Source organism: Anoplolepis gracilipes, chromosome 2 (assembly GCF_047496725.1).
Source record: "Anoplolepis gracilipes chromosome 2, ASM4749672v1, whole genome shotgun sequence".
Classification (NCBI taxonomy): domain Eukaryota; kingdom Metazoa; phylum Arthropoda; class Insecta; order Hymenoptera; family Formicidae; genus Anoplolepis; species Anoplolepis gracilipes.
This window is the reverse complement of record NC_132971.1, coordinates 8,027,098-8,052,595: the sequence shown is the minus strand read 5'-3', so window position 1 is coordinate 8,052,595 and position 25,498 is coordinate 8,027,098. Positions and strand designations below refer to the sequence as shown.

The 25,498-nt window shown below is 26.1% G+C and overlaps 3 protein-coding genes and 1 pseudogene across 3 annotated transcripts; all 4 read left to right on the top strand.

Moving 5' to 3' along the window:
- Positions 1-115: 115 nt before the first annotated feature.
- Positions 116-7,350, top strand: LOC140662915 (facilitated trehalose transporter Tret1-like; annotated as a pseudogene).
- Positions 7,351-10,461: 3,111 nt separating this feature from the next.
- Positions 10,462-16,081, top strand: LOC140676527 (facilitated trehalose transporter Tret1-like). The gene is made up of 4 exons (XM_072911661.1): positions 10,462-10,500; positions 12,757-13,028; positions 14,645-15,069; positions 15,457-16,081. Exons 1-4 carry the CDS (start codon positions 10,470-10,472, stop codon positions 16,079-16,081), a joined length of 1,353 nt encoding a protein of 450 aa, XP_072767762.1. The 5' UTR covers positions 10,462-10,469.
- Positions 16,082-19,629: 3,548 nt separating this feature from the next.
- LOC140662738 (uncharacterized) lies at positions 19,630-22,484 on the top strand. The gene is made up of 5 exons (XM_072886336.1): positions 19,630-19,941; positions 21,078-21,255; positions 21,408-21,629; positions 21,820-22,049; positions 22,318-22,484. The coding sequence occupies exons 1-5, from the start codon at positions 19,630-19,632 to the stop codon at positions 22,477-22,479; spliced, it is 1,104 nt and encodes a 367-aa protein (XP_072742437.1). The 3' UTR covers positions 22,480-22,484.
- Positions 22,485-24,363: 1,879 nt separating this feature from the next.
- LOC140663265 (uncharacterized) lies at positions 24,364-24,886 on the top strand. Its single transcript, XM_072887299.1, has 2 exons — positions 24,364-24,408; positions 24,458-24,886. Exons 1-2 carry the CDS (start codon positions 24,364-24,366, stop codon positions 24,884-24,886), a joined length of 474 nt encoding a protein of 157 aa, XP_072743400.1.
- The last annotated feature ends 612 nt before the right edge of the window (positions 24,887-25,498 follow it).

The window sequence follows — 25,498 nt, the reverse complement described above, 5'->3', positions numbered from 1 at the left end:
TTAAATCTGTATTTGATTTGCGATAACGTAAAATTGATCATAAAAAGTGTTTATAATGTTTCAGATAAAACTGATATGACGCTATTATCTAAATCTAGACAATTTCACTTAGAATTTCTCCAACAGCTATTTATTTCAAGCTCATCTCAGATCATTTAATATTTACGTGTGGAAGTGATTGTGCTGTAAAGATGAAGAAGTTATATCTTGCTGCTATAGCAGGTACGTATACGCATTTATTGGAATAAATATGAAAATAAATTCTTTTCGGTTCTATTCACACATTATTATTGTATAATTACATGCAAATTTGCAATAGTTTTTGAACTGCATTTTTTATTAAATTTTTTTAAATTAAGTATACTCTTATTTAAAGCTGGGTATACTAAATGTATATAACTGCCATTGTCACGTCAACGTAACATCAAATATTTTTATAATTTTTAAATAATTTTAAAAAATTTAAATATTCAATAATGTTCTTTGATTCAGTGGCTATATTATTTTGTTTGAAATACGATCTGATATTATATTATTGTTACAGTTATGTATATATGTACGCATATATAATGTACGTTTCTCTAATTTATATTTTTCAGTTTTTACAATAAATGTTTATTCTTTTATAACAAAACGTAACTTTTTATTTAATAATTATATAGCTTTTTATTTATTCTGTTTATTAAGCTTATTAATTATTTATTAAATTATTACATATGTACATTATTATTTATTAAGCTATTACATACATAGTTATACAGTTTATTATACATTCTGCCTGCTCTTTTGAGTATTTAGGATATCTAAATGCGATTTTTGTTATGCTATTTTAAAAAATAATATATTTCTAGACAGTTGGATATAAAATTATATTAAAATTTTTTAAAATTTATGGTAGAGATTTATATATAACAATAATATGTAAATATATAAAATTTATATAGAAGAATATTTTCTCCTATAAAATTGACATTATAAATATCAATTTAAATAAATCTCTCGTTAACCTACTGGAAATATTATTTTGTCTGGAAGGAAATCTAGGCTTACTGTCAGTCGGCCAATTTTTTGGTTGGTCATCGCCATCCTTGTCTATATTAATGCAAGGAAAGGATGAAAAATATCCTGTACGTTTGACTCCGGGAGAAGCTTCTTGGGTGGCGTCTTTACTTACATTCGGATCAGCCGCGGGTGCTATTATTTGTGCGATTATCGTGAATATCTTGGGAATAAAAAAAACCATGTTATTTACAGCCGTGCCCTCGATAATCAGTTGGTTGATGATAGCTTTTGCAAAATCGTCAACGGTAGGTATTTCTGTGTGTATACGTAAATATTTATATATAAAATAATATTACATATATGCACCTTGAGATTAAAAATTAAAATTTGCGTGATTTTGATTATAGCCCCAGTTTTTATAGTGTTCCAATTTTGTCTAGAAAATGTGGATCAATGTATTATTTTTAATTTATTTAAATACAACACAATATTATTTTAATTATTTGAACACACACACACACACACACACACACACACACACACACACACACACACACACTAATTCTAGTTTACATTTTATATTCCATTTCAATCTAATCTACAAAACAGACTTATTTTAATTTAGATAGAGTTTATGATTAGAAATCTGTCTATAAATCTGTAAAAGCGATATTTTTTCTCTTCAGCAAAATTTTGTTAAATAAACTTAATGCGAATGATTTCCATTCTATGAATACATTGAAGTGCGAATACATTTGTCACCGAAAAAACGTTTTATTATTAAACTATTATCATTCGCCGATCTTTAAAATAACAAAAAAAGTTTACTTCACACTTATTATATGCACATATTATGTCCGATTTTTAAGATAAAACTCAATAATTGCAAAGACAGAGTGCTAGATATATTTCAAATAATATATATATATATTAGAAATTTAAATATTTTTAAAAATTTTTGTCACGTATATAACTTTAGCATATGTTAATGAAACTTTAAGCGCCACAATGTCTCATTGAGACTTAAATTGTACTAATAACGCATAATTATATGATATGTTAAGCTTAATTATCAATGATAGTGTAAACTCTTAAGTGTCGGGCACATAAAAAACCTAAGCCGTAAGATTTGTCAGATACAACGATCTGTACATACATTGTTTTAGATTCTGACTGGATTATTTTAATTGTTTTATGAACGACACACGTTATTATTGTAATCTGCTAATCATAGTCGAGGTCTTAAGCAGTCATTTTGAAACGTAAGCATAGCTGAAAATTCCGTATACTTGAAATTGTTACGTCTTAAGTTTTTTTATTTGATTTATATTACTTATTCATTATAAACATTATGGAATAAAAGTAATTATTTAATATGCACTAATAATCATGGCCAACCAATATTCGACGAAAATGGAAAATTAATATATTATTATATAAAAAGTATGTAAAAATTATGCTATAGTTATATATTAATTTTATCCTAAAAATAAGAAAAAAATCATGTTCGGTGTATAAATTTACCTAAATTTCGGAATATAATCCCGGGAAAAAAAGTTGGCCATATATGGATTTTGTCAATATCTGATCATGTCTTACCAAGTATAGTCATATATGATATTATATGATAATTAAATAAAATCATATGATATCATATATGATTTTGTTTAATTATCATATTATCATATATAACTATATTTGACAAGATATGCTCAGATATTGACAAAATCCATATACAGTCGGACCTCTTACTCTACGACGCTACGAAACCTCTTATCCTACGACAAAAAATTCTCTCATGCTACGACCGCGAAAGAGGAATTATACCCCCCACTCTCAAATTTTTGTCGTAGGATTAGAGGTTTAAGGGGAAGATTCTGGACCGAAAATGTCGTAGGATAAGAGGTCCGACTGTATGGCCAATTTTATATGGACTTTTTTTTCCCGGGATTTGGGACGATTATGACTTTTTTTCCTTTCATGCAATATTTACATTGAATTTGTATAGCTGTGCTTTTATTATTAATAATTACTTTTGTATCATACAGGGATTATTTAGGAAGTTAGACTAAAAAAATACTTTATAAAGATGAATGAGATATCAAAAGAGTACAGTTAATAGGCGATTTTTCGGCGTGATTCTGGTATAACAACCAAAGTATATCGAACTGTACCAGAACGTTTTTGTGTGTTTGGTAATTTGTGGTAGAGACGTGGCTAACTGTTTTGGTATCTAGGTAGTTGATAACATGTTATACCGAGCAATAAAGTAGGATATCTTTTGTAAATTTTAGATAAGTTACAAATACGCACCACATATGAATACATAACCCGATAAAAAATTTCTTATGTATAGTTATACAGAATTGAATATAATTATACAGTATTCTATATAATTGTGTAAAAATATGTATAATTATAGATGACACTGTATAAAACGTTACGTATATTTATATATAAATGGATTGATAGCTGCAATTAGAAATATGTATATGTAAGCTTATACACAATGCTTGCATCGTTTTATGTATATTTAATTATATATAAAATGGACAAATTTGGTATATAAATTTGTCCATTGTATAATTAGATACGACCATTTTTGTCTGATTAAATATAAAAATTTTTTACAGGAAAATAATTAATTGATATATTTATTGTGTTGGAACTATCCTATTTTGTTAGACTTGGTATTTTAATCAGTTATCCTACAAGCACATAAAACTACCGATTTTGGATGCTTATAAATTTACAAACTTCTTACACTTATATAGATTAAGTTATTACTTCTACTAGTCAAGTTAATTACTTCTATCTAGTTAAGCACTGATTTAAATATTGAGTTTTGTGTATGAAATAAGATTTTTTTATTAATTTGCAAAGATTTTATTTTTATTTATTATTTATTTATTATAGACATTATGGAATAAAAGTAATTTAATATGTACTGATAATCATGGCCAACCAATATTGGACGAAAATGGAAAATTAATATATTATTATATATCAAGTATGTAAAAATTATGCTATAGTTATATATTAATTTCATTCTAAAAATAAGAAAAAAATCATATTCGGTGTACATATAAGTCCACTCAAATTTTGAAATATAATCTGGGACGATTATGACTTTTTTTTTCCTTCATTTTCATCAAAGTTTTAATTTTCCCCTTCTTTGCATTCTTTGAAAGAAATGCTTATAAACTTCTACTATAATGATATCTCATCATTTTCATCAGCTACTTTATTCATTAAAATAGACAAATTTTTAGACTCTTATTTAATCTGTATGTCTATTCTATTAACGCTAGAATAAGAAAATATTTAATTATTCTTAAATAGTTTTGAATTCGCTCGTACAGAAAAGAACCCGTATGTTTTAGTCTGCTGGTGTGATACATATTACTAGAATAAGTTCCGCCTCTACCAATAGCAACCTTGATACATGTACCAAACGATCGCCAAAAATCACCTAATAAGAACATGTTTTATACAAAGGTTGACGAATTTTAATCAGATACTTATTATTATTTTTGGAAATTTTATTTGTTACTTTTTATATAATTTTAATCATAATAAATATGTCTATATAAGCCGGAAAATTTTCTCATTTAACAATACACATAATTAAATACTTAGTAATTTTCTATAAAAAAGTGGCTATTATTCTACATAAATATAAAACGATTGAAATAAATCATAATATTTGAAATAAATCAGACAAAATCTAAAATAATGTACAAATACATAGTTGCATTTGACAATGTGGCTTGTTGACGTTTTATAAAAAGACCAAAATTTTTAATCAAATTGTAAAATATTTCATTTTTAATTATAATTTGAGAATGTGGCTGCACTTTTTAAAATGCCTTGATGTTTTATAAAAAGGTAGATTTGGTAATCTCGCTACGAGATGTACATACCCTATTAGCACAAAATGTCCTCAGGATCATCTTGAATATGTCCAGGATATCCTGGGACATATGCAGGATGTTTTAAATTTTTTTAAAAATATTTATATAAAAATTTTATGTGCATATTGAACTTTTAGTTACATAATATATTCAATTTAATTTAAAACTTTTAGATATGTATATATTAAATATATTATAAAAATGTCCTATGAAAATCCTGTATTCGGATCGATATATGGTCAATATATATATATATATATACATAATCAATTCTTTTTTCGTTTAAAATACAAAATATTTAGTACTTTTCCTAAATATTATTGTAAAGTAGAAAATTACTTTACATATATTATCTATAGTAATTTGATACAACATTATCTTAATGCATACAGGGAGGCTCAAAAGTTTGGACACGGTTAAACATCTCAAAAATAAAGCATTTTAGAGAAAAATGTTTTACCCAAGGTGTACACCTTGGGTAATGCTAATCCCGACGGTACTGTAATTTTCAAGTCTTATGGCTCGAAAAGTACTTAATGAAAAAATATTTTATTATAATGTTTTGGAAACGTCTAGATGTCAGCTATAAGAATATGTAATAAAAAGCAGGAGCTTCCATTTAAGAAAATAAACTTGAATTTGGTAACGTCATCCATGGTCAAACTTATTGTACGTTCACTGAATGCGTCTTTTTAAGCCTTATAACTTTTGTCTGAGACATTTTTCTAAAATCCTTTATTTTCAAGATATTCGATCGTTTCTAAACTTTTCGGCCTCCTTGTATATGTGTGTTGCTTTATTGTTATCTAAATATCGCTTAAATACATTGTAAATTGACAAAGTATTCAAGCATCTTGTTTCGTTTGTGTTCAGTTATTCTCTTTATCTTTTTATTTTTTTCTTTACGTTGTTTTATTATTATCTAGATATCATTTAAATGTATGTTAATTGACACAATATTCAAGTATTTTTTGGCGTTAGTTAATCTCTCCATCTTTCTATTTTTTCTTTATTTTACAGGAACTATACATATCAAGATTTATATCTGGTTTGGCTACAGGTATCGCTTATTTCGCCACGCCGATGTACTTGGGTGAAATTTCACTAGCAGACATCCGCGGTAATTTGACAGTCATGTTAACAGTCGCTACAAAAATTGGCATGTTAATGACATACGTGATAGGCCCATTTTTATCGATACAAAATCTCGCTTTCGTGTCTTTGATTGCACCGTGTCTATTTACGATTACTTTTATCTGGCTACCGGAATCTCCGTACTATTTTATGCGTCGCAAAGCGAAGCAGAAAGCAATAAACTCTCTCGTTCAATTGAGAGGCAAAGCGGATGTTTACAATGAAGCAGATAATATTGAGCGGTTCGTAAGAACCGATTTAGCTAAAACTGGTTTTCGAGAACTCTTATTTGTGCAGAAAAATCGCAGGTGAGATTCAAATGTATATTTATTGTCACACACGATATCATTAATGAATTAATAAAAAATTTTAGAAAATATTTTTTTCTATTATACTTACCTATGAATGAATTAAGTTTACAAGTAAGATAAAATTTACGTACAAATCTCCTTATTCTTTTGTCCATATAGAAAAAAATCCTATTTTTATATAATAGTTTCCAAAAATATTTTCTATTTGATTGATTTTTGATCTCGTAATAATTTGAAATGATTACAATGGCAACATTAGAGCTACAATATTATTTTGACCGAGTTTGTTTGATAAACTTGATTTTACAGGGCCCTAATAATATTATTCTGCGTTACCACAATTCAACAAACAAGCGGTTCTCAACCAGTGTACCAGTATGCTCAAATCATCTTTGATCAGGCGAATAGCAATCTGGAGGGCAAGTACTTGACCATGATATTGGGCGCCGTACAACTGATATTTTTTCTCATCTGTATGTTTATTAATGATCATAGCGGTAGAAAGTCACTGCTGATAATTTCCTGCCTTGGTTCAGCATGCTCGACCGCAATGGTTGCGACATATTTCAATCTGCTTAACAATCATAAGAATATCGACGACCTGGTTTGGTTGCCCGTCACAGGTGTGATTATGTATGTAATAATGTATGCCTGAGGCCTATCCTCACTACCGATAACTTTGCTTAGTGAACTATTTCCCACTAATGTGAAGACTCTCGGAAGCACGGTTATTTTAGTACAAACTTTTTTGATGGGTTTTGTCGTAACAACATTATATATGATAATTGCCGATATTACTGGAGTACACGTGCCGTTCTGGATATTCACCGCGTGCAGTTTCACTGGTGTTTTATATATTTTCTTCTTTGTACCTGAAACCAAAGGCAAAATGTTAGAACAGATACAAGAGAAATTGCAAAGCTTAGCAAAGTACTCGAGAAAAAATGAGCTTACGTGATTATATATGATCATATATAATTAAATCTAAAATTTGGCGCAATCTGATCTGACTATGTATAATAATATCCGGAAGTTACCCGGTAAAAAATTTCTCATATATAATTATATATAACAATATGAAAGTATATAGAAATATATAAAATTTGGTTTAAGTTATGTATAGTATGCATAATTTTGTATTATTGTTGACTGACATTTAGCCAACATTAATATAAAATTATATATAACTATACAATAAGTCATATATTATTATATATAATTATACATAACTTATATAAAATTTTATATATTTCTATATAATCCTATATGGTCATATATCATATATGATTATACATAACAAATTTTTTACCGGGCATAAATTATTTGTATACAATTATATTTAACTATTTTCATAATCAGATCTAATCAAATATGATCATATAAAGATATGGCCATATATAAGTATATATATGTATAAGCCAAATTTTAGATATTATTATATAAAATTACAGATAAAATTATATAAATTTACATATGTTATCAGATCTTTTCAAATTTAATTATATATATTTACATATAATTATATCATATGTGTCACTCATGTTTTCTTGGATAGTGAGACTCGAAAATAGAATATTTGACATTTTTTATCTTTTTCGATATTATATTCGAATAATATTCTTAAAATTGTCTATCAAAGAAAGTACTTTTCGAGATCGGACTTATATCAAGTTCAACATGCTAATTGCGCTAAAAAGATAAATTATAAATAGAATAGGTGTAGCTGTGTCCTCTTCCACAGAGAAATAATTTAAAAAAAGTAAAGAAAATGTACTTGATTACAAAATTTAACGAATAAGCTAGAGTTGAGTATATGTTTTGTATATAATTAGAAACTAACTGCAAAGAATGTCCCAATGTTTCATGAAAATAAATAAAAACATTAGGAATTTTTGCAGTTTTATTAACTCATGAAGATCTCACAATTCTTCATCGGTTTTATTTACAATTTATTTTTATTTATTTACAAATTTTTTTTACTTTACTTTTTCTCTGTACGAATTTTTTTTATTTTTTCATATTTTCTTTTGTTAATTCAACTTCTTTAATGTTTATTATATTTGTATCTACTGATGTATTCTAGAAGGAATTTGCTGAAAATCTGCGAAAACTGACTTTAATATATTAATAAACTTGCTTAATATAAGTATTATATTATTAATTCTTATGTAAAGATAAATAAAAAAATTATTGAAAATAATAATAATAATAAATTTTTATATTACTTAATAAATTTGACCTCCCCCTGAATGAAATTCAGGCTACGCTCATAGTATGTACACAAGGCCAATTGAAAAGATATGAACAATACTTTATACGAACACTTTTACAATGTGATTGCATTTTATATTTGGATAATATAATAACTGGATTTATATTTTTTATAAGACTCAGCTTTTTTAACTTTAGCTGATATTCAAAAATTAATTGTGGCTTTTATAATAACGACAATTAATTCTGACTCGAGTTTTTTTTACTTAAGATATCTATTGAGTAGATATATTTCAATATTTTTTTTATCAATTTTGGATTTTATTGTTTGGAATACATGTCTTTAACACGAATTATCTATGACATTATATCACGCTATAAAGAAGAATCTAGATTTATCATTTTTATCGTTAAATTTATATTATAAGTATTTATAATCTTATTAATTTCATATTTTATAGTAATATTTTTTATCTTGCTTCACATGTCATGTTTTAAAATGCTATTTTAAAATACTATTTTGGAATTTATTACAAAATTTCTTTTTTGATATTCTTTCTATAAACTCGTTTTTAAGCTTTCATTTATAGTGGCATAATATTTATATAATACACTATATGTCTTTATTATCTATTTTAATCTATCTATTTTTTAAATAATAGTTGAATGACATCTATATTTTAGCATTCTACATGAATATTGTAGCGTTCTAAAATCATAAAAATTAAAAAAATAAATTTATATATTAATTTTAATTATAGTATAAGGATATTTTAGCGTTTGGAGTACATGTATATACTTCAATTTCTTTGTAAAATTACTGACACAATTTTATACTGTTAAACTGACAGTGTCAATTTTATTTTATTTTGGTGTCAAATAATTTTACGAGATATTTTGTATTTTGAAACAAAATGTTGAAACTTTCAAGTCTCATAACTCAAAAAATATTTAATGAAAAAATATTTTATTTAGTGTTTTGGAAAGCTCTCGAGATAAGGTACAAGAATATGCAATAATATATAGGGTATTCCATTTAAAAAAATCGACGTGACCTTCACATGACTTTCAAATGAAAATTCAAGTTCAAATCAATGGTACCATCTTATGGCCCCCTCGAACCTAACCGTACAACTTTTTGTCTGAAACATTTTTCTCTAAAATGCTCTGTTTCCAACATAAAAGGGTGGTACGGGTGGTCATGGACATCATGTATATTTAAAATAATCCTCTGCATTTATATATTGTCAATGTCTTTAAGTAATATTAAATGTATAATGTTGAATACCATTCGTTAAAAGAGCCAATATAAGAACTTAATCTTACAGACGAGCTTTTGTCGAGAATCTTTTTTTCTACATATTGTAATAATTCAAATTAATGTAATTTTCTATATTAGTGAAAATAAATTTGCTGTAAAACATTATACATTATATGAACCAATTACAATGTTTGCTTTGGTATTTTGTTGTTATTAATTTGTTATTATTCTTTGATTTACGTACTAATAAATTATTCTTAATAATAGAGAAGAAGCTCACTGTGACAAATTCTTTTTAATAATGTAATAAAAAGAGCATAATCAGATGCAGTAAGATTTTGTTTATGTAATATATATTATAAGATATCTGATGTATTTTGAATAATTATTCACAATCATTCATACAACACTTAATCGCACGAGAGATATTTAATCTTTTTCATATTAAGATAACGTAAAAGTCGTTCAGATATGTTGCGTTCGATAATAACAAAACACATCAAAATTTTAAATTAGATAAAACTGATATAATGCTCTTATCTAAATTGCTTTTATTTAGATATAATAATATTTCTTCAACTGTTACCATGCAATAATCATTTAATGTTTGTACACGGAAACGATTAAACTATCAAAATGAAAAAAGTATATCTTGCTGCTGTAACAGGTATGTATACCTATATCAAAATAATTAAATATAAATACATTTTTTTCGATTAAATTATTGCTTATTATTAATCTATAATTATACCGAGTGTCCTAGTAAAGGTGGGCAATCTCTCGTGGACACGTAGAGAGAGAGAGAGAGAGAGAGAGAGAGAGAGAGAGAGAGAGAGAGAAGGTAAAAATAACCCCATAAGTTCCTATAAAATTTTTTTCTAAAATTTCTACCGAGATATTTGTTTTCAAAGTTTAAATTTGAGAATCATTATTCTTAAATAACTTTTATATTACTTTGTAGATCTTAATAATGTATAAGAATTTTTTTTATTATTATGTGAAGATCTTTAAAATAATGTGATAGATTTTTGATATTATCTTAGAGAACTAGAATCGGATCACTTGTAAGTCTTTTAACTTACAAAATTTTAAAGCCGGTGGGTTTTTTTATTTTTAAATTATGTTTTTAGATTCTTTACATCTTTTTCGAAAAAAAGAGATATTCTTTCGTTTTGTTAAAACTAACTGTTTTCAAGAAAAACGCATTTAATCGATAGAAAGTAAACCTTTAGTCAAACAACTAGAAAAGTGGCGAATAAGAGCCAAACGCGGATGTTGATGCATCAATTTCGCAGAAAACAATTCTTTCTGTGAAATTGATGAGTGCACAGAGCACATATTTTTCTTGGTGTATTTTACCAAGATTTTTAATCCTCATTTTTGATAATTTTATAAACCTCTCCTTACCTTACATTTTATTCGCCAATTTTCTAGTTGCTTGTTTGTAAACATTAAGAGCCTTATATTCGCAGTATTTTCTTAAATAACTTTTATATTATTTTATATTGTAGATCTTAATAATGTATAAGAATTTTTTTTATTATTATATGAAGATCTCTAAAATAGTGTGATAGATTTAGATTAAATTTCATTTAATTTTATTTGTAATTTTATTTTATTTTATATGTAATTTTTTGTAATTTATTTGTAATACGTAATTTTGTATTATTATTCAATTAGTACGACTTTACTTTCTATTAATCAAATGCGTTTTCCTTAAAAACAGTTAGTTTTAACAAAATGAAACAAGAATACCTGTTTCTTAGAGAAAGATGTAAAGAATTTAAAAACATAATTTAAAAATAACAAATCACTTTAAAGATTTTTTGGAAGCTAAAAGACTTACAGATGATCCGATTCTGGTTTTCCGAAATATCAAAAAATCTATCACACTATTTTAGAGATCTTCACATAATAATAAAAAAAATCCTTATACATTATTAAGATCTACAATATAAAATAATATAAAAGTTATTTAAGAAAAATGATTCTCAAATTTAAACTTTGAAGACAAATATCTCGGTAAAAATGTATTTTAGAAAAAAATGTTATAAAAACTTATGGGGTTATTTTTACCTTCTCTACATATTCACGAGAGATTGCCCACCTTTACCAGAATACCCTAAATATACAATTTATGGTAGACTAAATTACTTTCTTATTTATTTAATTCCTATTTTTATTTAATATTTTAAATAAATATTTTTATAATTTTGTGTAACAAAGATTACAACCAGTTAATACAGCTTACATACCCGATAAAAAATTTCTTATGTATAGCTATGCAGAATTAAATATAATTATACAGTATTCTACACAATTGTGTATAATTATAGATGACACCGTACAAAACATTACGTATATTTATATATAAATGGATTGATAGCTGCAATTAGAATTATGTATACATACTTATACACAATGCCTGCAACATTTTATGTATAATTATATATAATTATATATAAAGTGGACAAATTTTGTATATAAATTTGTATAATTAGATTGTCTGATTATATATAAAAATTTTTTACCGGGTAGCTTATTATACATTTAAATTATTATAATTTTAACTGCTTACAATATCCAAATATAATTTTAATTATGTTACATATTAAATTAATCTGTTTTCCTAGAAATCTATGTAAAAAAATATACTGAAATTTAAAAAAAAGATAGAATTTTATAAAAAAATTAAATAAAATTTATTGTTTATTTATATATGTGTAAATAACACACATATATAAAATATTATGTATAATTAAATATTATGTATAATTATATATCAACAAAATGTGTGTACTGTTTATTTATATGTAAAATTTAAATACATGTAAAAAATATTTTATATTCTATTTATTCTATTCATAAAATGAATAACATCGATGACTCAATTTCCTTCGAAATATATTATTTTATCTGGAAGGAAATCTGGGCATACTGTCAATCGGTCAATTTGTGGGTTGGACCTCACCATCCTTGCCTAAATTGATGCAAAATAATGATGCTAAAAATTCTATTCAATTGAATGCGGACGAGGCCTCTTGGGTGGCATCTTTAGTTTTGCTTGGTGCAGCTGTAGGTGCTATTATTTGTGGATTTTTGCTGAATGTCATTGGCAGAAAAAATACCATGTTATTTACGGCCGTGCCTTCGATAATTAGCTGGTTGATGATAGCTTTCGCAACATCACCGTGGGTAAGTTAATGATTTCTACATTTAAAAGATATATGGGAAAAGAATATTTCCTTAAAAATATGTATATACATAATATCATTTTGAAAGTAAGAATTAAGATTTTATAGATTAAATTCTTACTAATCATATTGATTATTTTATTTAAAATTTGGTTAAAAACATACTTACAATTAGTTTGTATACTTTATCAATCTAATTTACTCCTCCTTGGCAGATGGTCTACATACGACGCTACTTCTAATTTAAATTTCATTTTGCTATAGTACAATCAAGCTCAAATCACGATAATCTAAATATATAAGATTTATTTTATCTATAAAAGATAATCCTCCCTTCTCTTTTAGAAATGAAATTTTATTTGATAAGTTATTAAAGCATACGTAATTTGCACATGATTTAATGATGAGATTAAAATAAAAAATTCCACGCAATTGTTATGCAGAAATGTTATCAAAGTATTATGAAACAATTATTATCTGATGACTTTTAAAATAATATTTTTCGACAGGACTTATTTTTACAGATTTCTGAAATTTAAGTAATTAAAGATACACAAAATTTTAAACACATTTTAAAACAATTTAAAAATTATATTATATATTACATAATATTTTATTTAAAGATTTTTGACGTCAACAATTTAACAGCTTTGATTCTTATGGTTTATGGCTGTTATTTACATTTGTTAATTAATCATATTATTGTTGTTTTAAATTTTTATGTTAGGTTTATTTTAGATTTTGCTAAATTTTTGTATACTTATATAATGTAACTTTCTAATATATACATATTATACATATGTTTATAGCTAATGTAATTCTAACGTTTTAACATATATTAAATTTATTATTTATTAATATATATTATTTCAATATGTATTAGATTTCTAATATTATATCTATATTAGGAATCATAGGGATAAAAGTCATAACAGTAACTAATTGATTCATGATATAATGTAAATTCTTTTAAAATTTATTGCTACATCTATTTTTTTTTATTGTTTCTTATTTTCCCAGATATATATAATCTATATCGGAGTTTATTCAACAAGTAAATGAATGATAGAAAAGCATAGTTTTTTAAAAATTTCAATAGTATATTATTGATTTCATAGAAACAAGTAACATAAAGATAAATATACGTATTCTTTATGAAATATACTAAAATTTCTTATCAACTATAGTGCTTATCAACGCTTGAAACATAACGAATAATTTATTTATTATTAAATATGCCGCTTTTATATTTCCTATCCTGTTCTATATTTCTATTGTGAAACTTTCAGAAACTTAGTCAATTATCAAATATGTAAAATATAGACAACTGCATAAAACAAATAATAATAAATTTAAAAATTGTTACTCAATGTTATACTTTTTATCCAAATCAAATCTTTTAAATTCATTATCTAAAACTTAGATTAAAATTAATTTGTAAATTAAACTAAAAACATATATACAATTTTTAAATATATCTAAAAATAAATCTAATCATAAACATTTTATGCTACTATTTCAAATGAGTAAATAAGTTTCCTTAAGTTCGAAAAATAAACAGTCTCAAGTAAATTAATTTGACATATTTAATTTTTCTATCTTTTTTTTGTTATACAGGAGCTATATGTATCAAGATTCATAGCCGGATTGAGTACAGGCATTGGTTATTCAGCCACTCCTATATATTTAGGTGAAATTTCACCAGCAAACATCCGTGGTAATTTGACATCTATGTTAACAGTGGCTCTGACACTAGGCATTTTAATAGAATACGTGATAGGCCCGTTTTTATCGATGCAAAATCTCGCTCTCGTATCTTTAATGGGTCCATGCTTGTTTGTGATTGCGTTCATCTGGCAACCAGAGTCTCCACATCATTTCTTACGCCAAAACGACAAGAAAAGAGCAATAAATTCGCTTATTCAATTGAGAGGCAAAGAAGATGTAGACGAAGAAATAGACAATATCGAACGGTCCATAAAAGCTGATTTGGTTAACGAAATTGGTTTTCGAGAACTTTTATTTGTGCCGGGAAATCGCAGGTGAGATGTCAAATTTCGAGATATTAATGTGTATACAAATATTTACTATGAATTCGATAAAAACATTGCTAAGAATTCGATAAAAATAAATAAAAAATTTGTGTGAAAATAATATTTTTATTATATGTCAGGTTCTAAATAAATAAAAGCATTAAAAAATTTTGTTAACCATAATTATATATACATATACATACATATATAAATTTTTTTTCTTTTTTGTTTTAATTATAAGTAATAATTTTATCTAGTTATATTTTAATTAAATAGTAATCAAAATTATTTTGCATTAAATTTACCTGTACATGAGATCTCATAATAAACGATATTATTATAAATAAAATCTATTTTATTAATAAACGTATTCAATTAATAAATTTTATCTTGCAGGGCCTTAATAATATTAATATGTTTGAGTGGAATTCAACAAATGAGTGGTGCTCAGGTTGTTGTGCAGTATACTCAAATAGTTTTGGACCAAGCAAACAGTAATCTGGAAGGCATATACGTAACTATGATATTGGGCGTTGTACAAATGATTTTTACGATCATCTGTATGTTTCTTAGCGATTACAGCGGTAGGAAGTCACTGTTAGTGATTTCGGCTATTGGTGCAGCGCTCTCAACCGCTATAGTCGCGACGTATTTTAATCTTCAATACAATAATATAGATACCAGTAATATAACTTGGCTGCCTGCCGTTGGTGCGATTATGTACGTAGTCATGTATTGCTCGGGTTTGGCCCCCATAGTCTACACAGTAGCTAGCGAATTGTTTCCTACAAATGTAAAAGCTCTCGGCAGTACGATTGTTATAGTAATGATCAATTTATGGGTCTTTATTGTATTAAAATTTTACCTGAACATAGCCGGTAATAATAATACACACATACCGTTTTGGATATTTACTGTTTGTAGTCTCGCTGGTTCTTTATTCATACTGTTGTGCGTTCCTGAAACCAAAGGTAAAACTTTGGAACAGATACAAAAAGAGTTGCACAGCTTGTCGAAGTAATGATAATTAAAAATAGAATACTTATATACTGGTCTTCTGTTTCGACGAGTTTGTGAATTATTTACGATCGAAGAAACATTATTTTGAATGAAGTTGGTTTTTCAGTTACATCTGCAATAATTTTACTTAAAATGATCTGTATTGTAGTAGGTTGTAGTAGACTCATCTTCTACTACTTCCGTTTTAGAACTACAAAAATAAATATAAATGTTTTTTGTTGTAAAAGAAATATATAGTAATTATAATTAAGGAGGCGCCTGTAGTTGCGGTTCAAAAAAAAACTTTTTTTGAGGGAATTATTTCTATTAAAACTATTGTGTTACTTATTCTAAAACTTCTACACGGTATTAAACAACATTTAAACTATATTTCAACATTTTTTTTTTTTGTGGAAGAATGTCCCAGTGTTTAAGTAACAAGCAATCAAAATATTTAAAAAAAATTCTTTTTTTTATAGACATTAATAGAACGATTTCTTTTTGGGTAAATAATAATAATTATCCCCATTCAACGACTTTGCCCCGATATTTTTTCTCGTCTACATCTCTTTAGGAGGGTAAAGAGGGATTATAGAATTCTCAAAAATGAGAATCTATTTCTTGGTAAAATACACCAAGTAAAATATGTGTCCTGTACACGATTCAAATATCACGAAAGAATTAATTTCTAAAGAAATTTTACGCATTAACGTCCGCGCATGGCTCTCATTGTCAAGTTTATAGTTACGTGTTTAAAAAAATAATCGTTTGAATTTTGATTTTAAACCTTTGCCATTTTGTGAAAAATATGAATATTTAAAAAAAAACTTCGATTAAGCACTAGATAAACTAATATACTAACTAAATTTCTTTGATTTGTTCATATCAGATAACCCTACTCGAAGTTGGAGTGGTTACTGCAAACGAACTATTTTTTAGAAATGCCTCTCGGAGATTGATCGTTACTATGGGACATTCTTCCCCAAAAATGTCTGGAATATATTTTTAATGTTGTTTGATACCGTGTAGAAATTTTAGAATAAATGACACAATAGTTTCGACGGAAAAAATTCTCAAAAAAAAATTTCTTTTATCACCCGCAACTGCGGGTGCTCCCTTAATGTATAAGATTAGCAGATATTCTTAAATTAATGTTTATGTTAAAGAATACTGAAATAATTAATATATATTCTACATGTAGAATAATTATATTACATATTTATTACTGTACATATATATATATATATATATATATATATATATATCAATTATCAAATAATGTTAATTGCATTAAGTGTAATGTTTAAAATATTATTTGAAATTTTGCTCGAAAATTAACGTTATATTAATTATAATAAAATTTCATTAACATAATTTGTATTTCTTAAGAATATATAAATATACATATTGCATCTGCGAAACGAGATATCAAAACGCGCACGACACAACTGTTTGGCTCACATTTTCACACTTGCACTCGCAATGAAAATACCCTTTTAATTAACAAGAACTTTAATTATAAACACAAACACAGAAACTATGCAGAAATATCAGTAATCTCATGTATAATATCACGATCGGACAATTGTTATAAACCTCTTAAAATGTTCGTCGTTTGACAACCGATTGTCTGATTAACGGACATTGTAAGAGATTTGTGACAGTTGTTAAGCTGAACGTCCGTGATATTATATATAACAAGATTACTTATATTTCTGTATAATTTTTGTGTTTATAATTAAAGTTCTTCTTGTTAATTAAAAGAGTATTTTCATTTGCGAGTGCGAATGTGAAAGTGTGAGCCGAACAGTCGCGTTTCGATATCTCATTCCGAGAATGTAACAATATGTACATACATACAATATGAACATTCTGATACACATGTCATTACAATGTGAAAAATACTTTATCATTTATATTATGGTTATTATTTTGAATATATAAACAAATGTATATTATATAAATAAATAAATAAAAACGGTATGTAAAAGTTTTCTAAACTTAATAAAATATAAATAAATTATTGCAAAGTATGGAGAGTTGTAGATTTAACGTTAAAAATTAAAAATTAAGAATATGAAGAGTACATACATTTGGTTTTATTATTTTTATGTTATTTTAATGCGCTGAAGAGTGCTTGAAAAAATCAAGTCGAAACGTCCGCTTTCTTATATTACTTCATTATTTCCTTGTTTTAATTCAATGCGCCTTTTAGTATTTTTATGATTATATATTTGAAATAAACTGTATATACTCTTTATATTCTTAATTTTTAATTTTTAACGTTAAATCTACAGCTCTCGATACCTTGTACTCATTTATTTATATTTTAAATAAATAAATAAATATATATATATATATATATATATATAATTATAAATATATATAGTACATATTTTAATACATACAATAAAATTATAATATACATATAAAAATTTTATGTAACTTTATTTTTCCAGAAGAAAACGTTAAAGCTACTCTGTTGAATTTATTATAGAAAGACTTGATTTAATAGTAAATTTAATTTTAAAGGGATTTTGATAACAATGCTTATATATGATTGTACAGACTAAGAGGTGAGATGAGATCGTGGTGCAATATGTACGAAATGACAATTGATTACACAAATGGTGATCTAATAAGCAAGTGATTTTTACAATAATACGCAAATTCTGTCGTCGTCTATATGTTTTTGTTATTGATCATGGGGTAAAAAGTTGGTAATAATCTTAATTGATTCGTCGTGTTTGATTAGCACATGGTCAAATGTACAACACAATCACTTCGATACCATCATCTAATAAGATTATTAGATTGGTATGATAATACGCAAAACCAAATTATCTAGAAACTATTTTATTAACAACTTTTTATTATAAAATTATTATTTAACGTTTGTATATAAAAACAATTGCTGCAAAAAAAGGAATATTTTATTGTTGTAGCAATAGATAAATATATATATTCATTGAAACGATTTCGTAATAAACGTATATTTTTGAATAAAATTATTTAATACATTTATATCTTAAATAATAATATCTTCACAAAAAATGTTTACAAAAGAAAAAAAATACGTTAAGTTAAAATCGATTATATGGCTCAAAAATAAATGAGATCAGTATAGATAGTAGACCAAGTGTAAAAGATATATCAATTTTCGCAAAGTATCATTTGATGTAAAATTTATCGTAGTTTAAAACAGAATATGTTACAAAATTATTTGTATTAATATGGGACCATTATATATATGCGTGTGTATATACATATTATTACACACTTCAGTACTTACTAGTCTTGAAATTGAAAAATTGCTATGCATTCATTCATTTTTCAATTATTATTCATTTCACTAAATAGATAAGTACTCAAAGAATTAAAACTAAAGTGACGAACAAAAACTTGGCGTGCCCGGGTCGAGGCATTAAAAACTGACTATAAAATTAATTTGTAGAGTATAATAAATAATATTTTTGTTTGAAATTGGACGGTGTAAATTTTTTCTTTATAATTTTACTTCCTTTTATTTTATTTATTAGACTTACAATACGTTTTTAAAATAATTTTAGCATGTATAGCGATGCGGAAGTGACGAATTTCCATTATGTCGAGTGCAATGACAAGAAAAAGACCATGTGCATCATGCATTCGTCAGGCACCACGGGGCTGCCGAAAGGTGTTGAATTATCCAATTACGGTTTGTCATATATCAGCGAAGCTAAAATCGTAGATTTAACCAATATGGTGGTGATTTGGTTTTCATCACTTTATTGGATTACGGGACTGGTGATGAATTTGTTGTCGATCGTGCAGAGTGCTAAAGCAATTCTTTATCCAGAATTCGATGAAGAGATGATATGCTTATTAATTGAAAAATACAAGGTAACAGTTGTAAAGAAAACATATAGTAACACTGTTTTCGATTTTATTATTAATATTTATTATATATAAAAGATAAAAGAGGCAAAAACTCTTTATATAAAAAATGAAAGATTTTTTTATCCATTATTATAAATGCACAAATAATTTAAAATTTATCTCCTTCTCTAACTTCAGAAAAGTGATAACTGAGACATACTTATTACTTTAGTTGTTTTTGCTAAAGATTATTTTATTCGCAAGAATTTTTTAAGGCTCCTGAGTAGTCACCGCGGCCATATTAGAATCGTTATAAGCGAGAAATAATACTTTGAGAATTCTTGCCTGCTATTTTTAAATATAAAAAGATATTTCGATAAAACAAGACTACAGCTCGCTTTAGCACACTTGTAAAATTGTCCGAACACTAAACTTTTCCCTTGACAATTAACAAATAGCCGTAAAATGAGTGTCAAAATAAGCCTACTTACATGGGAAAATACGCGGTTTGACAGCTGTCTAAAAAAGTGGAAAATGTTCTTTTCACATAGTATATTCCTTGCTAAGCTTAGTTTTCGGACAATTTTACAAGTGTGCTAAAATGATCTATAGTGTTGTTCCATTGAAATACCTTTTTATTTAAAGAGGACACGCAAGAATAATTTGGTTGTCAAAACGTCACTTTCACGCCTAATAGAAAAAAAAGAAACAGACAATGTGAGATAAAAAGAAAGAGGAATAATGACTTGGTTCTTATTCCTATTATAGTTATGGTTGTCGCCATCGTCAACTCATTGTCAGAGTTTCTCGGCAACTACTCGCGGGAGCTTTAATAATTCAATATTGTAAATTTATCTCTCTCATGAACATAATTATATATTAAGTATATATATTATTACATTTCTCTTATTAATATCTAAATATCGGAAAAACTTGCATTTCTAAATAAGATTTAGAATAATTTATTTTAACGATTCAGATATTAAAATATTACTATAATAATTTAAATAAATTCAAGTTATAATACTAAAAAATATTATTTTTACATGATATTATAATATTAATTATTAAGAAAATTAATTAATATATGCATTTTATATTTTTGCATATATGATAATAATATACTGTAAATCATTAATCTTTCTGATTTTGCTATTTAGATAACTACGGTTTTTCTAAGCTCGAGTATGATCAATCGATCTCTCACAGCGGGTTACATAAAGAAATTTCCATTATCATCTTTAAAAGTCATAATGTTTGGTGGTGGAGCAATTAAACCAAAAACACACGAAGAAATAAGACGTATCTTATCACATGTTAAAATATTACAAACTTTTGGTAAATTATTATTCTAATATAATACAAAATATTATAAATATAAATTATATATATATATATTTATGTACCTACACATTTGCAATAAAAATGAGGCAAAACATCTAACAACGAAACATATAGCGGAAATTCAATGATCTATCCCCCCATTTTAGGAATGACAGAACTTGGTGGAAGCGCGACAATTCAGTGCTCGAATCATAAGAATGGATCTTGCGGAATAGTAATCCAGAATACAGAAATAAAAATCGTGGACTTAGAAAGCGGAAAGGCTTTTGGTCCAAATCAAATAGGAGAACTGTGGATAAAGACAATGTCTCTGATGAATGGCTATTACAGAAATCTTGAAATAACAAAAAAGACTATTGATGAACAAGGTAAAAAAACCTATGTAAGTTCTCATTAATGTACTGTCCATTTTTCCTGAATGATCTTGGCATATATTGTCAAAATTAAACAATTCTAACAAAAAAAATAATTTAACAAAATGTTTAACAATAATATAATAATAGTAATAATAATAATACCACATGTAATACCATGAAAATAAGTTCAAATTTCTTGTAGGATGGCTGCATTCAGGTGACATTGGTTATTTTGATAAAGATGGGGAACTCTTTATTATAGACAGAATAAAAGATCTTATAAAATACAGAGGATATCAAATCTCACCTAGTGAAATCGAGGGTGTCTTATTGTCGCATCCAGGAGTGTCAGAAGTTGCAGTAATAGCAATTCCTCATCCAACAGATGACGAACATCCCATTGCTTATGTCACCAAGATACCGAGAGTCGAGGTACAATCTTGTTGCAAATATGATGAGGCTACAAAGCAATATTTATAAAATAGAAATTTTTAAATTATGATTTATCAAGTGCATCAAAATTTTAAGAGTAAGACACTTCCAAGTAACTATAAAAATTTTTTTAATCTGTTCTCAAGATTGTGTAATTCTTTAAACATACTGAACTATATTATTTTCTAACATAGAATATATAAAATGTTTCATAAAATCAAATATACTATAATCAAATTGTTACAATGATCAAATTATGTATCTGTAGGTGACGGAACAAGAATTAATAGACTTGGTGGCAAATAATATGATGGATCAATACAAACTTCGTGGTGGAGTAGTATTTCTGAATGAATTACCTTATACAAGTACAGGAAAAATTGCGAAGAATAAACTAAAAGCTATGTCTAAAAAACTAGTTGTAGAATAAACAAAAGAAACCAATTTATAATTATATTTTTTTATAATTATTATTATAATTATATAATTATACTTTACATACTATACATAATTATAATTTACTAACATGAATTAATGTAATCGTTGTTGCATTGAATTACATTTCTGAATACTTTATCATATATAAGTTTAAAAAAAATTGCGAAGAAAAAATTAAAAGCTATAGATAAGAAACTAGTTGTAGAATAAAAACCCTATGTACATATCTCTTGTGTAACTTATTATTCTTCCTACCGTCTTATAATTTCCGTTACATTATAGTTTTATGCGCATCCCTCTTACTAGCTAAAATATTTTACGTTTTACGTCTATAAAATATGAATGAATGCAACATAGGTGCAACTTAGACGTTCAATATGCGTTTTCTCAGCACCTCGCGCGATTCTTCTTTCCATAATTTCTCGGAAAAATATTCTAAAGACAGTTGAGTTTGAATTATAATAAGAAAGATTATTTTCTGTTCATAATAGTCTGTAAGATTTTATTATGACAGAGATATTAACGTTAGAAAAAGTTCTTGCTTTTCTAAAAGTAGATCTAACGTTTGCTGGCCACTTCTAGTGAAAGCCACAAAGTTTCAAAAAATTCGGGACAAGATATTTCGATGGTGTTGTTGCTTGAATGGTATGCTAATGTCAATATCGTTATTTTATACATTAGGTCTCGAACATGATAATATGTTTCTTCTTATGAAAGTGGGTTGCGAGCAAATATAATTACCATTATAATTATATGTTGTAGCAATAGATAAATATATATACTCATTGAAACGATTTCGTCATAAACGTATATTTTTTAATAAAATTATTTAATACATTTATATTTTAAATAATAATATATCGGAAATTATATAGTTTGTAACTAAAATAAGAATCAATTTAATCTGTCAATATATCCATTAATGTTTTTTTTTTCTTGCTTCTCAGAAGCTATGGGTATATCGAGATTTATGGCCAAATTATGTAACTGGCATTAAAAGACATCGCCCATTTGATCATATGTATTTAAAATATATATATGTATAAATAAATAAAAAAATATAGAGATTTTAAAGAATCATTTTTATTTCAGAAAACCATTTTATAAATGCCTATTTTCCATTTTCTATTTCAAATGGGTGTCTGAAAATCATTTTACATTTTATATTTTCAAATGGAAAGATTCCAACTATTTTGTATTTTGTATTTCAAATGAGTTTAGATACCCATTTTGAACATTTCTGTCTAATATTATATCCATATTAGAAATCACAAGGATAAAAGTAACAACAGTAACTAATTGATTCATAGTATAGTGTAAATTCTTTTAAAATTTATTAATACATCTATCTCTGTTTATTGTTTCTTATTTTTCTAGATATATATAATCTATATCAGAGTTTATCCAATAAATAAATAAACGATAAAAAAACAGTTTTTTAAAAATTCCAACAGTATATTATTGATTTTATAGAAATAAATAACATAGAGATAAATATACATATTCTTTTATTAAATATACTAACATTTCTTATCAACTATAGTGCTTATCAACGCTTGAAACATAACGAATAATTCATTTATTATTAAATATGCCGCTCTTACATTTCCTATCCTGTTGTATATTTCTATTGTGAGACTTTCAGAAAATTAGTCGATTATCAAATATGTGAAATATACACAATTGCATAAAACAAATAATATTTAAAATTGTTACTCAATATTATACTTTTTATCCAAATCAAATCATTTAAATTCATTATCTAAAACTTAGATTAAAATTAATTTGTAAATTAAACTAAAAACATATATACAATTTTTTAATATATCTCAAAATAAATCTAATCATAAACATTTCATGCTACTATTTCTCTCAAATGAGTAAATACGTTTCCTCAAGTTCGAAAAATAAACAGTCCCAAGTAAATTTGACATATTTAATTTTTCTATCTCTTTTTTTGTTATACATAGGAGCTATATGTATCAAGATTCATAGCCGGATTGAGTACAGGCATTGGTTATTCAGCCACACCTATATATTTGGGTGAAATTTCACCAGCAAACATTCGTGGTAATTTGACATCCATGTTAACAGTGGCTGCGAAACTTGGCACTTTAATAGAATACGTGATAGGCCCGTTTTTATCGGTGCAAAACCTCGCTCTCATATCTTTGATCGGTCCATGTTTATTTGTGATTGCGTTCATCTGGCTACCAGAGTCTCCATATCATTTCTTGCGCCAAAACGACAAGAAAAGAGCAATAAATTCGCTTATTCAATTGAGAGGCAAAGAAGATGTAGACGAAGAAATAGACAATATCGAACGGTCCATAAAAGCTGATTTGGTTAACGAAATTGGTTTTCGAGAACTTTTATTTGTGCCGGGAAATCGCAGGTGAGATGTCAAATTTCGAGATATTAATGTGTATACAAATATTTGCTATGAATTCGATAAAAACATTGCTAAGAATTCGATAAAAATAAATAAAAAATTTGTGTGAAAATAATATTTCTATTATGTCAAGCTCTAAATAAATATAAGCATTAAAAAATTTTGCTAACTCTAATTATATATACATATACATATATATATATATTTTTTGTTTCTTTTAATTATAAATAATAATTTTATCTAGTTATATTTTAACTAAATAATAATCAATATTATTTTGTATTAAATTTATTTGTACATGACCTCATAATATACGATATTAATATAAATAATATCTATTTTGTTAATAAACGTGTTTAATTAATAAATTTTATCTTGCAGGGCCTTAATAATATTAATATTTTTAGGTGGAATTCAGCAAATGAGTGGTGCTCAGGTGGTTATACAGTACACTCAAATAATTCTGGACCATGCAAACAGTAATCTGGAAGGCAAATATGTAACTATGATATTGGGCGTTGTGCAAGTAACTTTTATGATTATCTGTATGTTTCTTAGCGATTACAGAGGTAGGAAATCACTGTTAGTGATCTCGGTCATTGGTGCAGCGCTCTCAACC

Coding starts and splice junctions, on each gene's coding strand:
- LOC140676527 (XM_072911661.1), top strand. CDS start 10,470: ATGAAAAAAGTATATCTTGCTGCTGTAACAG. Junction 10,501..12,756: donor ATATCTTGCTGCTGTAACAG/GTATGTATACCT, acceptor TTTATCTGGAAG/GAAATCTGGGCATACTGTCA. Junction 13,029..14,644: donor CTTTCGCAACATCACCGTGG/GTAAGTTAATGA, acceptor TTTGTTATACAG/GAGCTATATGTATCAAGATT.
- LOC140662738 (XM_072886336.1), top strand. CDS start 19,630: ATGTATAGCGATGCGGAAGTGACGAATTTCCATTATGTCGAGTGCAAT. Junction 19,942..21,077: donor TATTAATTGAAAAATACAAG/GTAACAGTTGTA, acceptor TTTGCTATTTAG/ATAACTACGGTTTTTCTAAG. Junction 22,050..22,317: donor CCAAGATACCGAGAGTCGAG/GTACAATCTTGT, acceptor ATGTATCTGTAG/GTGACGGAACAAGAATTAAT.
- LOC140663265 (XM_072887299.1), top strand. CDS start 24,364: ATGAGTAAATACGTTTCCTCAAGTTCGAAAAATAAACAGTCCCAA. Junction 24,409..24,457: donor CGAAAAATAAACAGTCCCAA/GTAAATTTGACA, acceptor TGTTATACATAG/GAGCTATATGTATCAAGATT.